The sequence below is a fragment of the Telmatherina bonti genome, assembly GCF_933228915.1.
Source record: "Telmatherina bonti genome assembly, chromosome: 11".
NCBI lineage: Eukaryota > Metazoa > Chordata > Actinopteri > Atheriniformes > Telmatherinidae > Telmatherina > Telmatherina bonti.
Window position 1 is genome coordinate 20,372,165 of NC_136629.1, and position 17,652 is coordinate 20,389,816.

General features: G+C 38.8%; 2 protein-coding genes across 2 annotated transcripts in view; both read right to left on the reverse strand.

Moving 5' to 3' along the window:
• The window catches only part of disc1 (DISC1 scaffold protein), a 45,924-nt gene extending 39,348 nt beyond the window's left edge, over positions 1–6,576 (reverse strand). The window contains exons 1-3 of the mRNA XM_079248436.1: positions 6,361–6,576; positions 6,038–6,104; positions 412–1,295 (exon numbers count right to left, since the gene is read on the reverse strand). Coding sequence (XP_079104562.1) covers positions 412–1,295; positions 6,038–6,104 — 951 coding nt within the window. The 5' untranslated portion in view covers positions 6,361–6,576. The remainder of the gene's footprint in view (positions 1–411; positions 1,296–6,037; positions 6,105–6,360) is intronic.
• Positions 6,577–8,220: 1,644 nt separating this feature from the next.
• tsnax (translin-associated factor X) lies at positions 8,221–16,301 on the reverse strand. Its single transcript, XM_079248696.1, has 6 exons — positions 16,017–16,301; positions 14,591–14,680; positions 14,390–14,504; positions 13,914–14,044; positions 10,177–10,298; positions 8,221–9,862 (listed from the first exon to the last, which is right to left on the reverse strand). The coding sequence occupies exons 1-6, from the start codon at positions 16,030–16,032 to the stop codon at positions 9,485–9,487; spliced, it is 852 nt and encodes a 283-aa protein (XP_079104822.1). The 5' UTR covers positions 16,033–16,301; the 3' UTR covers positions 8,221–9,484.
• Positions 16,302–17,652: the final 1,351 nt, after the last annotated feature.

The window sequence follows — 17,652 nt, forward strand, 5'->3', positions numbered from 1 at the left end:
TGACACATTTGTAACTCATTTTATGATCAATTTGTCCAATTTCTACTCACCAATTTTAATTATTTAATAGTTTTGTTTAAACTTGCTAGACTGAAATATGTAGCACAAGTATCAAAAAAGCTGGACATTGTTTTTTGTAGTTTGGAAATGTTTTCAATATACAGACAGGGGCTAATTAGGCTAACTTAACATATACATATATATTCAGTACCGGTGAAAGATTGAACATACTTTCCCGTTAAATTCAATAGAAAATTGTGCTCAAACTGTTGATTGGTAGTGGATATATACTTTTTGAGAAGTTTTCTGCTTTGGAGTGAGTCTCTACTCTGGATTTGGTCTTGGAATCAAGTTGAAGTCAGTAAAATTTGACTGTATGTCATTCCCACAGTGGGTGTCAGTAATGCCCACCTTGGTGTGAGTGCGGTTGTTTTGGAGGCAGTCTTGCAGAACCCCTTCATACTTCTTCAACAGGTTGTCCCAGCCTTGCTCTGAGGCAGGTGTGGCACTGTCATAGCCGGAAGTGACAGAGGAGGCAGACGCTGTGTCTGAGTCCACTGACAGAGACGAGGTAACCTCTATATCAAGAGATCTAGATTCACAGTCCAGGTGAGATGTTACCTCTTTGCTACTCCAGATACATTCCCGCCAAAACCTCCCGCCTAATAACAGCTCCTCTCTTTGCACGCGGCCGCCTGGAGCAGAGGAAGGCAGTGGCAGGACAGGAAGTGCTTGTTTAGAAAAATTGTGCTCAGTGGAGAAAGTTTCTGCCACTTTTGGTGCTTTTGATGATTGATGTAGTGGTTCTGGTTCCCGTGCTGGAGTAGTGGTCCTGCTTGTCCTCTGACTGGAGCTGAGGGACTGCTGGATGAAACTGAAACTGGAGTTAAAGGAGTCCTCCAGCGAAGACTGGGGAGTCAGGCTTGAGCTGAACTTGAGTTTGTTCTGAGGCGGTGAGGATGAAGCCACATGGTTGGATGAGCTCAGAACGGGGTTGCAGTCCACAGACGGAGGAGGATGAGTAACAGAGCAGAGAAAGTTTGGATTTTTCAAGGAGGTGCACGACACTTTTAGAGCAGGAGTTGGACTAAGCCTTTGAACGTTGGTTGCCTTGGTGATGTCAGTGTGATATCCAGATTTTCCATTCCTAATGCAGGATCTGCTCTCCTCCTCCTCCTCCTCCTCCCAGCTATGCACAGTACACTGTAGTCTGGACTGCTCTCCTCTCATGTAACCTGGTCTTCGATGGAGCCTCTTACGGCCGGAGCTGCCAGCTGTCCCTGATGCTCTGCCACCTGTCGATGCACAGATTAACCATTAAGCTGGACAACACGGTCATGAGGAAGATAAACTGTGAGCTCATCGAGCTGGCAGGATTAACTGTATAATCATGAACAGCAGCAGGAAATGTTGATGACAAATTAACTAATTATACCAAAAAAAATGTCAAATATTGCATGGTTAATATACCCGCTGTGGTATGAGAAGAGCAAAATGACTTTCAGCTTGTCCCAGCCCACCACCCTCAAAGCTAACACCGCAAAGTGGATGGAAAACAAGCTGGGCAGCTGTGTGACATTTCCCACAGTTCTGCTCCAGCTGTTGGGAAACAGCAAAGCCACAGTCATATCTGAGTTAAGACACGACTCTCAGGGGAAACGCGGCTACATGAACAAGAGTTTCAAAAGTTACATTTGAGTTTGTTTATCTTTGAAAATACAGACACATTGCTCGTGACAACTGCCTCTAAAACCATGTAGACAATGTGCAGATGAGTAAAACAGAGTGAGTTTCTGCTTTCATACAAGCAATCCACTCAGAATGGGGTCACTGGACAGCGAAATGACAAACGTGGAGAAAAATGTAAGAGGGCTCAAAAGTATTTCGTGAAATAAACATAACATACAAAATGATTAAAGAAGTTCTATGTAATTTTGTTCTTTAAATGTGAGGAGGAAAAAGGCATCACAAGCTGCAATGCTAATGTTCATTACAAGCATTTTAGATACGTTCACTGGCATCACTGAATTCCTACAATAATAAATTAATTCAATTCAACTTTTATTTTTATTATTATATTTTTATTTTATTTATTTATTTTTTTTTATTATTATTATTTCATTATTTTTTATTATTTTTATTATTAATCTATTTTAAAATTACTATACCCAATGCACAAATGACTACTTTGTTGAAAAGTGGAACGATGGGCCAACGCATAAGTCAAACCCTGGACTTCTGGTATTTCAGGCTGAAAAAAAAAAAAACATTTGTGTTTCTCTATTGTTGATTATTTTGGAAAGGATTAATAAAAGCAAAATTCCACCAAAATAAACAAAGTTAAGTTGAATAAAAAGAAAACAAGAAAAGAAAACAGAAATAATCCAAAATAAACATAAAAATTGAACTGAAAATAAAATAAAGGGCAAAAAAAGAAAGTTAAATTTAAATTCAAATCAAAGTAGGAAAAGTTGTACACATATATGTGGTCAGATAACAGTAGCCTTATTATCTGACACTTTCATACAGTTTTTATGAAACCTCATGAATTACAAAGTCTGCCTCTATTTTGGTAGAGTTCATTCATTCATTCATTTTCTGAACCGCTTAATCCAATTCCGGGTCGCGGGGAAGCTGGAGCCTATCCCAGCTGGCTTTGGGCGACAGGCAGGGTACACCCTGGACAGCTCGCCAGTCCATCGCAGGACTGGCGAGAGAGATTTTGGTAGAGTTTTACATGTTAAATAAATAAATGAGAAAAATATACAGTGACTGATCCACCGTGCTTTATTTTTTATTTACATCTTGAACAATTTAAGATTATGCAACCTGACAGATTATCCTGAAATTAACAAGAAATATCATTGATATCACCTAAAATCCACCTGTAGCTCTGAATATAACATGCTGATTTATCCAAACATTGTGTTTTTCTGTTAAAACATTACTCTCATCCTAGTGTCCAACAAGATGGATTCCTTTGTAAGTGTTGATTCCGTGAGACTCCAGCTGTTTCTGTGTCTTTAAACATTGCATTTCAGTCTTATGGGTGTGTTTGTTTGTTTTTGTACAAAAAGTATTTATAAAAAAAAACATAAATATTGAGCAGCTGGAACAAAAGAGACCAGGTTTCTACAACAAAGCTGCTTAGACCCCTAACTGTTATTGTATAATCCTTAAAAGTTTATATTAAATCCTTGTTTTCACATCTAACGGATCTGGAACAGTGTTAAGGTTCATGTGATGTACTGTACTTTTAGTCTTCCATCTCCTTATTACCCTGATCGGATGTCCAAGTCTTGTGTAAAATGTTGGACTGTTTTGGTGAAATGCTTCACTGGCTTCAGCAGCCAGCCAGAAACTTTGACCACAAGAGCTGCTGGTGCTACTGGAAACAATTAATGAGGGCAGTGAGAGCCACGCTGAACAGTAGAGCTGCTCTCCAAACAAAACACTGAGCAGAAAGATGAGGAAAAAAAAGCTTGCAAAGCAGAGTGATAATCACATTGAATTGACACCAAAAGCAACCTAACTAGCTTGCCCACCCTTAAACCGATCACTCAAAGTGCTTCACAACACAGCAGAGGACGCTTGTGTTATGATGATAAAGATGGGTCTGTGTTCAGAGCCAGACACCTGCTGCAGTGTCACATGATTAATACATATAATGTGTAGGATTCAGAGGAGGAGGCAGGCTGAAATGTCAGGAATCAACAGTCCCTTTGTGTACAGCTGCACTCCCCCCCCCCCCCCCCCCCCCCCCCCCCCCCCCCCCTCTTTCACTTCTGGCTCTCAATTTTCTCTCCCCACTCATGCACACACTAAAAACACACGAACACACACTGGCACTTTTGTGCTGAAAAACAGTGGGATCACTCATCCTTTTGTCATTATAAAACCTCTTTTAGACACTTTTAAACCTTGATAATGCGAGAGAGTTTTCACTAATAAAACCAAACAAAATATTGCGTTAGTGCTGTTGCTTCTAGTGAAACTTCTAATGATCATTTGTGATTGAAAAGCAGCAGATTCAGTGTTTCTGTATGCAGCTGTATGTCAAGATAGGAATGCAGAGCATCAAACTTGACCACAAAGCACAGCCCACAACTCGACAGCCTGTGAAATCCAGTGATGTCACTTCTCAAACATCCTATGTGATGGGAGAGGAAGAGGCATAAAGAGACACCACTTAAGGAAGAGCTGGGATGGTTAGCCGGCTTTACAGTGAGAGTGATATTTGGGCGTTTCTATTGTGTCTAGCCTGCAGAAGACCCTGTTCATTAAGAGCCGTCTGCCCACTGGGACCATCACACTGCAGCTCAAGTTACACACAGCTTCATCCATTAGCGTTGCTTTGCAGACGTGGCCACTGTTCCAGAACCAATTTAAGAAACCCAATCCTCATCGTAGATACCAAATACAATCGCCCACCATCTGCTGTGGTCATGGTTACTCTATAAAGCACTCTTAACCAGTAAGAGAAAGAGTCAAAGATCCGAAAGCAGAGAGGCATGCTGATGGTGTTACTGAAGCCTCGCCATACTGAGGTTACACAAAGACAACTTTTCCCAGTAAAGAGGAAGGAAATGCCTATGGGCTCACTTGCTATGCTTGTGTGTGTGTGTGTGTGTATGTGTGTGTGTGTGTCAGGACATCTCCATCTCAGTCTTTCAGAGGCATGTCACTCACTGCTTCCTGTGTGGCTTTGAGCTATAATAGTTTACCAGGAACTTTCACAGAAAACAAAAACAAGCTAAAGAAGACTTAAAGTGCTTTAAGACAATAGATAAAAACAACCCCAGTGCAACAACAAAACCATTCCCAGTGTAACTTGCTGCTTGTGCTGGAGTAATTCTGCACAAACTCTGAGAGAATGAAGAGCCTGAGCCAAAATAGGCATGGTTATTTACCTTTGGAGATTAAAGAGGCCCTTGTCAGAGCCCTTTAGGTTAAACACTGGGTCCCACAGGCTGCTGAGAGCGTTTCAGCCAAAGAGCAGAGGAATGCCGAGGATCTCATAAAAACACAAAAGTTCGAGGAGCAAGATTAGCACCCGCGGACACACACAAGCAGATCTGCATGTCAGCAACCTCCTGAGAAGCAGCACTGCTCAACAGATGTGCAATACCTCGCCACTTGTGACCAGCAACAGCAGCAGGAATAGGGAAGTGAGAGTTAAGCCATGTTTATCTGTGTGTAATGTAGGCCTGTTTAGTTAACAGGAAGCAAGACATCCCCCAACTGCATCTCTGCTCAGCTATTGTAAGACTTTAATAAGCAAACTGCTCCACTTCCTGTGTCACATGAGGATCACAAAACCAGCTGAATGTGCGGGAATTCATGCTGCATATACTGAACATAAAAAGTCATTTAATGTCTGGTGTATAGTGTCCAAATGAATTGGCAAACAAACTGGGAACATGTTGATGTAACATATAGACTACACCAGAGAATACATGGAAACATGAAGGAGAAGCCATATCTGAAGCACCCTCTGCATGATTAATGGTTTCAGAGCAAAATACTTCCATTATATGGAAGCTATTTACTTCCTTATAACTTATAACTACATCCTGTATAAACATAGATGACAGGCAGTAAAGGTGCAAGACTGAGAACATGTCAACATAAGTCCCCTTCAATTAATCCACATTTTCAAACGGGGTTTCTACATTTTTAAGTCATTACTTCGCATCACTCCTCCTATAGGCTGATTGGTGGAGAGCCTTTGACCCCTAAGACTTGCGATGGGCATCAGGGAATCCTGACAGACATTTTCAAGATACTGAAATTAATCTGTGTCTGGTGAAGAAGTAGAACTTGTTCATTTGTAGCTTCTGATATATACATACTCTGGAAACTTTAACATACGTATGAAATCCATACCTTTACTTTAATTTTTTAGCAGATTTTATTAAAAGTATCGGTGCGAATTCAGGACCGCTTGACAAGTTTCTGCAGATGATCACGGCTTGGCGTGAGAAAAGCTGGAAAGAATTTTTGTTTGGAGTTTTAAGGTTGTTTGTCTTTTTTTTACCTTCAGTGACATCGCAGTGAAGCAGCTTGTTGGTGTGACATTGCAGTCCCATCAGTCCGGCAAACATCTGTCAAATGAAAGGTAGTTTATATTCAGAAGTGAGAAAGTCCCATCCCAGCACAGCACAGTTACATCGACCATGTTTTAGAAAAAGCGGAGCCAGCCAAAGGAACTGATCTCATATCCGCTGTGGAAAGTCAACCCGGCTCATTTTCCTCCACTTTTAAATAACACAAAAAAGCGGCTTGGTGCGCGCACCCCCTTTGTTTATAATAAACATTCCCTGAGCGAAATATTGATTGTCAGTCAGATGAGAAACTTACATTTTTCCTCTGTGGATATCAAGTTGAGTTCAGTTGCGCTTAAACAGGCGACGTGGAAAAAGAAAATATGATCTTCGAGTCATGATCTTAAAGGCAAAAGAATAAATTAAACAATCTTAAAAGTCCCTCTGTTCCGTGACACGGTAGAAGTGAAAGCTGAGTCAAGTCTGTTTCTCGGCACATCGATCACTGATCAGTAATCCGTTATCCGCTGCGCTCTGCGTCACGCGTCGTGTTGGAGCAACGTGAGGAGCTGGAGCTCCTACGTGTTCAGGAATTTGACTCCAAACTCCTCAGACCGCCTCAGAAAACACAGCGGACGGCCTACAAGCCGACTGCTGCAGCTGTTTGGATTCAGCATGCTTTGTTTTAAGACCATTTCAGATCGACGAGAGGAGGGAGCGATTATCCGCTTCGTCGCATGAAGCATAAAGTTCACATAGTCTGTAGGATTCTCAGCATAAAGTACAAAACCATTCTCAGCTAAAGTACAAAACAATTTATGAAACAAGTCATTTATATACTGTTTTCTGATGCTAAATTGTAACTAATTAACTTTAAAATAGACTACATTAGATGGGCATGTTTTATTTTAAAAAGAAATCTGCTCTGTGGGGGAAAAGAGCAAAGCTCCAAACTCCACATAGAGGAGACTCTTTTCATCCTCCTTCCCACACTTCCAAAAGATCCTTTCATTCAGCCTGGCTGGCTGATGGACAAGACAGTCTAAAATAAAAAGCTCAGTTGAGAATAGAAAGGGAGGGAGTGTGTGTAAGGGAACAGTGTGTATTGATGCATTATGGTGGTGGATTAAAGAAATGAGCGTCATTGGCTGGCATGCAAGATGAGATCACCTGCCTGCTATTGAGGGGTTAATGCTCTTAATGTATTTTGGCAGACAAAAAATGGCTATGACTGGATAGGGACTCATGACCACAGTTTGTTTTTAGGAAGAGTCTTTTTAAAATAAAATATAGCCTACCTCACATGTCAAGTAAACCCAAAGAGATTAGATTTAGACCTCTCAACAGCTGTTTAATATTTACAAAAAGCCATTTAATTCAAGGCTGACAGAAAAAATAAGTAATATAGGTGTTCAATTTCTGAACCTCGTTACTGACTTTCTATTTGATATAACTGTGAAGTGTAAATGAGCTCAGATAGAGAAACACCTGTCTGTCAAACCATAGCAGAGTTGCTTGGCAGTGCAACCACCACTGATTGCATAGCAGTCATTAAAAGTTAAAATAAATTGTATTAAAACACATGCAAAAGTTTGATCTACAGTAAATATTTATAAATGATCTTAATGTGGTAAAACACAGGAATAAGTTGCACAACAAACATACATTTTGAAAAGTCAAAACGCAGTTCTGTACTTACTGCAGTAATATTCAGTTTCTGCAGTTGAAAGGAGAGGCTTTAAAATGGGGTCAGGGTAAAACTACTTTAAAATTGTACCTTCTTGTGAATCTTGGAAATATTGTTTCCATTTTTATTTTTCTGACAATTGCATGGATTTCAACATGCAAAAATTATGAGTAAAATCTAATGAAGTCAATGTAAATATAAATTTAGGACATCAGTAATTTCAGCCCCAATTCTGATGTGCTGTATGTCCTAATTTTGCCAGCAGATGTCAGACTTCAAACATAAATCTGATTCCACACACTTCTTTAACTTAGTTTTAGGGTATGTTTTTAAAGCATATATAGAATTCTGAAAAGCATGTATGTCATCTACACTCAGTTTGTTTAGTTCAACACACTTTTTAATATGTTGCAGATGAAGTCTTTGCATTTTTCTTTTTTTTAAGGAAGAATGAAATGACAAAAATAATGTACAATAACGAGAAGAGTCACACACAGTCACAAAATGAAAACCAAACAGGGCAGAAGAAAACTCTGCTAAAGCTTCAAAGGACATGACAAGGAGTCTGAGGTTTCAACCTGGCCTGAAAAACATCCCAGACAGAAATGGATCTGATGGCATCTGAGGTAAGTAATCTGAAAGAGCCTGCCTCATATACAGCAGAGCTCAAAGAATCAGTTCCTCATGTCCCCATACCAGACACTCAAAGACGTAGATGCTGTGTATCTTGACTGATCAGAGGACCTCTTGTCTGAATTATAAGCGAGCACAGTGGAAGGGGAGCCTGGGTATTAACATGTAGTACCAAAACTAACCAACAGGGGTCAGACTTAACTCGCAATAACAGCCTAAACCTGTCATGGATCATTAACAGAGCAAAACAAACAAATGCAACTGGGATACACCAGTTACAATAACTAATGACATATTTGTCACAAAGCAGAATTTGTTACACAAAGATACATTTAATTCTCTATCAAGAAAAGAGGCAGTAAATGAGAAAGTGGAAACCTTAAAGTAAAGCTTGCTTCGAGGTTAAATCAAAACATTTTGCTTCCTAAAACAGTTAACAGGTCTCTATGACTGATTATAGGATAACAAATCATCCCTCAAACACAAACACCAGAGGTTTTTTTTCTCACCCCTTCAAACATTCATCTGGACAGCATAAACACCATCAGGTGAGGAGGAAACAGCAGGAAATATTAGTTTTCTGCCAGGAATATTCCTCCACACGCTCCAACTTTGAATTTACGTCATTGCAGTAGGATGAGGGCTGTTCAAAAAGCGTCAGAGTGGGGGGCAAGGGTTTGTTTGTGTTGTGTGTGTGTGTGTGTGCAACTGCCAGTGTACAAAGGTTGCATGTTTCTTCTCTACACAGAATGTGGTGAGAGCAGGCGGCCAATGGTTCCACCTTAGATTATCTGTGTGTGATAGATAGGGGAGGGCAGAGAGAAAATAAAATAAACACAGTATCAAAGCAGCTTAAAATGTGGGGAAGCATGGCATATTTGGCACAGAACTTTTATTCGTGCGAAATAACAGAAGTCGTCAGATTTTTATCAAAGACAAAAAGAAGCCCATTGTCTATTATAACACTGCTTATATTGTAAATAAAAACTACATGAACAAGCAAGTCAAAAACCATCTTTTAAATCCCATTAAAAATGCAAACATCAGAGTGGAACGACACCAAAGAAGAAGATGACGCCACACAGAACACCAACAGGACAACTAAAGCTGCAGGACAGAATTACACCACTCCCTCCTCTGGGTCGATGAGTGCGGTCCTGCTGCAGAAGACGTCCGCCAGCATGTGCTTTGGGATCTCTGAGCCGCGGACACGGAGGGTGTAGCAGGCGTCCTCTACTTTGCCCAGGCTCTGTCGCAGTGTGTGCAGCTTCTTGGACACCTCGTACGGGCCCGTGTTCCCTATGTAGGAGAAGCCATCGTGGATCTGCCGCAGGAACTGGCTCAGCTGGAAAGGTGTGTCTATGTCACCGTTGCCCACGCTGCTGATGCACATCCGCATCAGTTCTCCTGTCAGATCGGCCACACCTAGCAGGTAGTCGGAGGGCGTCACGTGGAAGGTCAGAACTTGAGTTCCCAGTGGCAGGCCTTCAGCTGAACCCTTAGATTAAAGCATGATTGAAAAAGAAATTTAGGAATTAAAACACATCCTGTTCTTATGCCAGCCTGTTTCATCATAGTTATACAATAAACATAAAACCAAATAATACATGTTTGAACAAGCTGCAAAGCACTAAGCTAAACATCCGGCTGCCTGTAGTTTCATGTTTAGCAAGCAGGCAAGAGTACAAGAAGGAAAGATACTTCTTTGGCTGCTATTCCAATTTTTTAGGGTGCTTTATAGCCATGCATTTAACTACATAATTTATCTAAACTGAAATGACAGTTTAAGCTTGAAGTCATGATCAAATGCACCTTTACATCCGCCTTTTCCGCTCTCATGAACACCAGTCTGGCGTTGATCTCCTCCAGGCTGATAAGGCTGCGATGACGGATATAGTGCAGGAAAGAGACGGCCTCCACATATTCCTGAATTCCTAATGTAAGAGATTCCATTAAATTACATCACTGCATGACATTAGTAACCACATGCAAATATTTCATGAACAGAGCAGCTGACATTAATGCACACTTGTGCACTTTCTATTTAAGAAATTACAACAATCAGCTAAAAATGGGTGATCTGTGTATTAAATTAGTACAACAGATGTGCAACCACTACCTGCTATTTTTGCACAATAAATGAAGATAATCATTCAAATAAAAACCTGTTTCCTGTCTCTGATTTTTTTTTTGGTGGCAGCTAAGATGACCCCTCATTTGTTTTCAGCTCCTGAGTAAACAACAATCAAATAATGACAGGACGGAAGACTTTGTGTCTGAAGTTTACTTTTCAAGCGGCAATTCGACTTCAAAGCGCCTCTGTGTCCTTGTAGTGAACCACAAAGTGCTACAAGGAGCAAGCAGGAAGATGTGCTTCATCTTTACTTGAACAACTTTCACTTAGATACGACAACCAGTTTCTGCATGGGTCAAAGACAGTGGACCAGTCAGCTGCACCACAATCTGAATGGTTGGTAAGAGGTAGGGGGGTGGGGGGGTATGAGAACTTCAAGACTACAGCTTTCTAAAGGCGCCTGCATGATGTCTCCACACTAACTGCTTTATTTTCCTAAATCACTACAGGGATCTCTTGTCTGTTGACTTTAATCGTTTAGTCATTATGGATTATTAAAGTGATCCTTCCAGTCTATTTCCTCATCCAGCTTGAAATGGCTGGACATGCGTGTGCACGACTGTAGATCCACAGAATCTGTAGCAGTCGTTTTTATCAACGCATCTGTTAAGAGTCAGAAGTTAGGAGTTATTCTGCTCATGTGCACAAAGAGTAAGTGCACTTACACCATGGTCAGTGATAATTCTAATGCCAACTGGCGTGCATTATTTTTGTATATATGCACATGTAGTTTGGCAAGTTAAATCACTGTAATATCACTCCATTACAGGTGTCACCATAGCAACATGTTACTCAACTGACTTGTATCAGGTGGTTTTTGACAGGCGAATGAGAGAATCGCGCTGTAGCTTGACAGCGGTTGTTTAGCATTAATATTATATAAAGGCCAACATGAAACAGTGCCTTCTGCATATTTAACAAGTTTTGTCAAAAAGAAATAAACCTTTTTTTTTTATAAAGCATTTACTGTGCGGAACCATGGTATAAGTGGATCAAACAACTTGAATCCGTGCATTAGAAGGTTATAATGCACTCCGATGAACGTTGTGGTGGTCTAGACTCTGTGTCGTGCATTATAACCGTCTAATGCACAGCTCCTCGTTGTGTAATCCTTATGTGAAATGCAGAACGCTTTTGTTACTCTGAGAAATGCATGACTATAGAACTTGTTTGTTTTTCTTTAATTGCATGCTATCAAAGCTGTAACTTACCAAACATATAATATCTTGCATATGTGTGAGGCAAAGCGTCACATTTTAACTGGTCATTTTTACTAAAAATAAAGAGGGAAAAAACACTGCTACAAAAATTCTCAACAATGCCACTGATTCACAGCTGCTCTTCTGACCTAAAGAGAACAACAGTATCTGAGACGGGCGGGATATGAAATGAAAAGTTAAACAAGCTTTGAGAGAGGCAGGCAAAGTTCATTTCCTGACTTCATTGCAAGGCAATGTTTGTATTATTTACTCTAAAGCAGCAGCTACCTTTGGTCAGTGAAACTTACAAAAGAATTAATGGACACGACATCCAAACAAAGACACGGAGAAAAAGCAGCTAAGCAGGACAGGTTGCACTGGTGTGGCACTCGGAAAGTCTACGAGCTGAGTGTACACGCAGACAAAAGCGAGTCTATAAGATTCAATGTTGTATTTGCAAAAACTGATCAAAAAAAATAAATAAAAAAACAAATACTGAAGATTTAAAGATCAATTGTGCTTATTGTTTGACCACAGAGCGGTTCACTGAGCTTCAAGTGAATCATGGGAAAATGCATTACTGTTTTCACTGCCTCATTGCTGCAGTTAAGCTAAAGAGCTTATCAAAGTGCCAGACTGCCTTGTTATCAGTGGCATTTGCGTTCAAATTTAGCCCACAATATCTTTGATGGTCCTCATATGAAAAAAAAGGTTAATTACATAAGGATGGAGACTTCTCTTCAAGCAAAGATTATCTGGGGAACCCATGAGCCTAGTGGCAATCTAATAGGCGAAAAAAGGAGGAAAAAAATGAAACCACTAATTGGTGGAAACTGCCACTGGTCACGTCGTGGAGGATGCAGCAGTGATTCCTGAGTGACCACAATCTAAAAATGACTTCCCCAGCTGCTAGATAACAGCTCACCCTCACTCCCTCTAATGTTTTTCTCCAGATTCTGCAGACATTATGGCTACGCTAACAAAAACTGGTGCAAGTCAGAAAACATTATCAGAGGGTGTGTCTATCATATCCAAGCCTACATCAAGGTCATGCTCTCACACTATCAACAACAGCTACATCTATGTATGATGAAAAATGACCAGAGTATATAATCAAATAATAAATAACCAAATTAAAAACGTGCAGAAATAAAGCAGATGTAATAAATACATCTTGGTAACAAAATAATTTTAAAAAATTACTTGTCTTTTATTAACGGCACTTAACTTATTTATATAAAGAATGTTCCAGTTTAGCGATGATGAGATGGCTGTTTTGTTGTTGTTGTTTGTCATCCAGACGAACTCTGCGGAAGGTGATGTGTCGAATTTTCAATAATGATTTTAAGTATCTGATCATCTTTTTACGGTTTTGGGTTCATGCCAAAAAAAGATGTTATCCGACATACTTTAAATATGTATGTCCAGTATTGCTCCTTTCAAGGGTTTATTTTCTCAGCGACTGATTCCACTTTATCACCAAGAGCTTTAACTGTGGCATGAAGTGAGCTCTTGGTCGAGCTATTCAGTGTAGTTATGTGCAAATTCCAGGCTTGACCAGATATCTTATTTATTATGCTGTGTTACGAGTGAGATTACTGATATGTGTGAGAACGTTTTTAACTTCTGTGGTCTGGACATCCTTGGTGTTGGTGGAGGATGACTTCTGTTGTTTGTATTTGATGCATCTAGTCGATTTGTGGTGTTGTTGGCTGCATCCATCAAACGTTTGTTTGTGTCGTGATTAATAAATGCTTTTGAGTCTGATACCAGAGGCTTTGACCAGAGGCTACAGAAAACCCCAAGCAGTTGTAAGATGAGCTGTAAGATGAGCATCCTTGTGGTCTTTAACATCCAAACTTCAAATGACCTAGTCTCACCGTCTCATCTTGGGACTCTGCACATCAATAAATCTGTCTGGAGTGACTGTAACATTGATGCAACCGCTAAAATATTTATGCTGATTAAAAATAAATAAATAAATAAAATAATACTTTCCTTTCACCATAACTGCAAATATGTTTAACAGCAAAAATTCCATTTAAATGTCAATAAATATGAAACCAGGTTATATTGGTGATGCTAAGTCTGTCTATGCAGAAAAATAAAAAGTATATTTTGTTCTACTTGCCATTTGAAGTTACTTTTTATTAATAACTTGGTCCCCTGACACTTTGCTGTTTTTGCATTTAGTTCTGTTGTGTAAGGAATCTTACCTGGAGTGAAAGCTTTGTGAAACTGATGAATATCTTCTCCTCTCAGTTCTTCAGCCACCTGACCAATCTTCTGCCTGACTCCATCCAATTTGCCCTCTGCCTCATTTAGAATATCTTCTGTGTCTGGTACACTTCATACCCAAAAGAAAACAGATATTAGAAATATTTTACTGGATCAAAAAGTGTTCAGTCAATGATATCCACAAGTGAAACTTTATTGGATAGCTGACTGACATGACATTGATTTTTCTAATTATTCACATTTTAAACTACTTTCTTTAAATCATAAAGCTTTCACCAACATTATCAACTGAAAATATACATTTACAGCCTAAACAGCAATCCATTCAAATAAAAAAAAAATGCTTTGTCTATATTCCTCTGTTTTTCTCATTATATAAACTTCCAAACCAACATATTAAAGTGTTGTAAAACAGGGGAAATATTTAGAGCATGCAAATTTAGACAGGACATACGTGGTCACTCTGTGCAATAGAAAAATGGTCCTCTTGCTTTCAATAGTGATGTCTCTGCTGATCTTAACAAGACGCTCGTATTTGTCGTGTTTAATATCGAGCTCCTGCTGGAAAACTTAAAAGAGAGAAGGAAAGGGGTTTATACTGAATTTGGAAATAGACACATGGGGGAAAAGTCAAAATGCAGAGGAATGTAGTTACCTTTGAAGGCAGCAATGATAGGCGAGGTAGGGTTGGCCGTCATCTCACACTCCTGCACTGCAACGCCACTTCTATGTGAAGACCCTTCACCTGTGATAAGGTTCAACTCGTAATGTCTTGGAATGAGCATTATTAAATACCAATTTAACCAGACTTTATTGCATCTGTGAAGCGGATTTTGTCCATTCCTACAACTATTCTGACTATCAAGCCTTGGTCTGGCTCAATTATGCCATCAACTTCTTAATTATGAAGCGACAAACCTTCATGTTGCTTACTGTGGCATTTTAATGTCATGTTTGATTGTATATGATTGTCAGTTTTTACACCAGGGTTTTCACTGGGTGGTGTATGGCACATAAATCTTAAAAAAGAAACTATACAAAGACATGTTTTACTGGTATTTATTGATTTTCACCATGGAAAGAGCTGAGAAAATTCCTTCACAGACACAGACCCTTTATCAACAAAACTGGCAATATTGAGAAACTGTCTTAAAGGTGGAGTATGTAAGATTTTCAATATTTTCTAAATAAGTTTACTAATAAAATAACTATAATCATAATTAGATAGTTTTTTAGACATGTAGGTTCCAGTCTGTCCCGATTTGATGTGTTATTAAATTACAAGTTTAATTAATGACAAAAAGAACTTTTTTTTTTTCTTTGGTCACTGGTAGGTAAACATTTAAGAAGGGTCTTTGTCATTAATTAAAGTTGTAATTTAATAACACATCAAATATGGACAGACTGGAACCTACATGTTTAAAAACTATCTAATTATGATTGTAGTTATTTTTTTTAGTTAATTTATTTTGAAAATATTGAAAATCTTACACTCTCTACCTTTAAACCAGCCATTCCGCAAAAAAAAATAAAATAAAATAAATAAATCCCCATTGTATATCTTTACACAACTGGGAAAACGTGATCTTAAAATTACTATTTAAAAATATTGTGAAACAAAATAACATCCAAACAAAAATAGCAATTCTGAAAAAAGTTCCAACACTAAATCAAATAAGATCTTTGTGGAAAAAGACATTAATCCAATACTATAACCATATCACAACCATAAAGGCAACGCTCTTATACAGATTAATGTTTTAATCAAGAACATTTAAGCTTATTATTATAACAGACATGTAAATTGACTGCATTTGTACTTCAGGTGGATGGTCAATATATTACCCTTAGACTCTAGGCAGCGGGCAAGGACACAGTAAACAGCTCCAGTGAGCTGCATTGTCAGTGATAAATTATGTTAAACAGTTTTACACAATTTCTCACTAGATTTTGAGTAAACTTGTTCTAGATATTAGTTTGCCATATATCTCGCAACCTAAAGTTAAAACACATGACAGTATAAAAAATCTCAAATACTGACAATGTTATTATTTGCATTTTGTTTAATAGCTCCGACTTACCTTCTCGCTTATTCATGTCTGTAACGTGATGGGTTTCGTTTTCTTCTTTTCTTTTTGTCTTTTAGCAACTTTGGGTTATTTAGTGTATTATATTGTCTGTTCAGGCTCCGTCATGCGTGCACCAAACCAACTTATCGAGGTGGTGTGTTTATTTCAGGCGGCGGGGGCTAGTCTAGAAAACATATTCACTTGTTTAGAGAATCAATATTTCTCTGTGCAAGCAAACATATTAAGTAAAGCCTGCATATAGATAAATATGAAAGCAAAGCGCTTGCATTTATTAACAGGCAGAATAGCACCAGTAACAGGCATTTAGGCAGACCTCGATCATCGAGGGGCTTTTACGCTATTTAAACGCGTAGCAGGAAATGTAACGTGGTGCATCACGGGAAATGTAGTAACAACAGTGTTTTTTGTTTGTTTGTTTTTTTAAAGAGGAGCCTCTTTCATTAAAGAATTTAATCCACGTGGTTAATTTTTTAAACGACGCAACAACAAATTCTAGCCAACAAATTTTTATAGTCAAACTCAATCGTGTTCGTGGTTATGGGTAGAAAAGCTCTTGAAATTGTAACTTGTGGTTGATCTTGACTTGCTTTATTGATTGATCACATGATTCATTCAGTTAGTTAGTTAGTTAGTTAGTTAGTTAGTTAGTTACAATATTTAATATAAAACAGTTGGTATCATATAAAGTTAAATCCTAAAGACACTTTCTGAATTATAGCAAGTTTCAGTGTCAGACTTATTTAGAGGCAGACCAGACCAGTTGAACACTTTCACTTGCTGTAAAACCTCTCAGCTTGCTTGTCCTGTGTCATTTCCTTCTATCTTTTTCTTTTAACATTATTTATCTTGATCAGGCTATTAAAATGAGTCACACTTTGGTACCCTGATCTATCTTCTCTCTCTCTCTCTCTCTCTCTCTCTCTCTCCCACTCTCCCTCTCTCTCTGTAGCGTGTACGTGTCTCACGAGTGGTGCCAACTTGAGGTTGAGCCTTGTACGCAAAACGGACGAAGACATTCATAGATCTAGTGCATTTATTAATGTAACAGACAGTTATTTTCCATTACTATTTTATTCATGCATAAAACAATTAAATATTGTATATAATATACATTTATTTAGATTAAATAAATTCGTATGAGGAATAACTTAGTTTCACAAACCATACGTTTCAGTGATCACACTTTCAAATTGCACAAAAATATACTATTCATTTATTGTATGGAAGTGGGATTTTAGCACAAGGTTGAACGAACTGTGCAGTACACGCTTAAAACTCCCCTAGATTAACTCTTTACCTGTTTTGTGTTTTTAAAAAAATGTCTCAAGTATTATGTTATATTCAATCAATTCAATTATCGGGAAAATTTCCACAATTAAGTTTAAAACTGAAACAGGTAGCATCATATGACAATGTCTCCTGCACTGCACGTACGTATGCAAGCAGTGACCAACTAAATCTTTTTTTAATGATTAACTCTATCTGTAAGCACATGTTGGGAGCAGCCACGATATGATGTCCTGGATCTCCCACGTGCTGGAAATGTTGTTTATTTGTCCGACAGCTCCTGAAGGTACCGCAGGAGGCGGGACTTGTGTGTTACGTCAGAGGGGGGCTGAGCAACGGG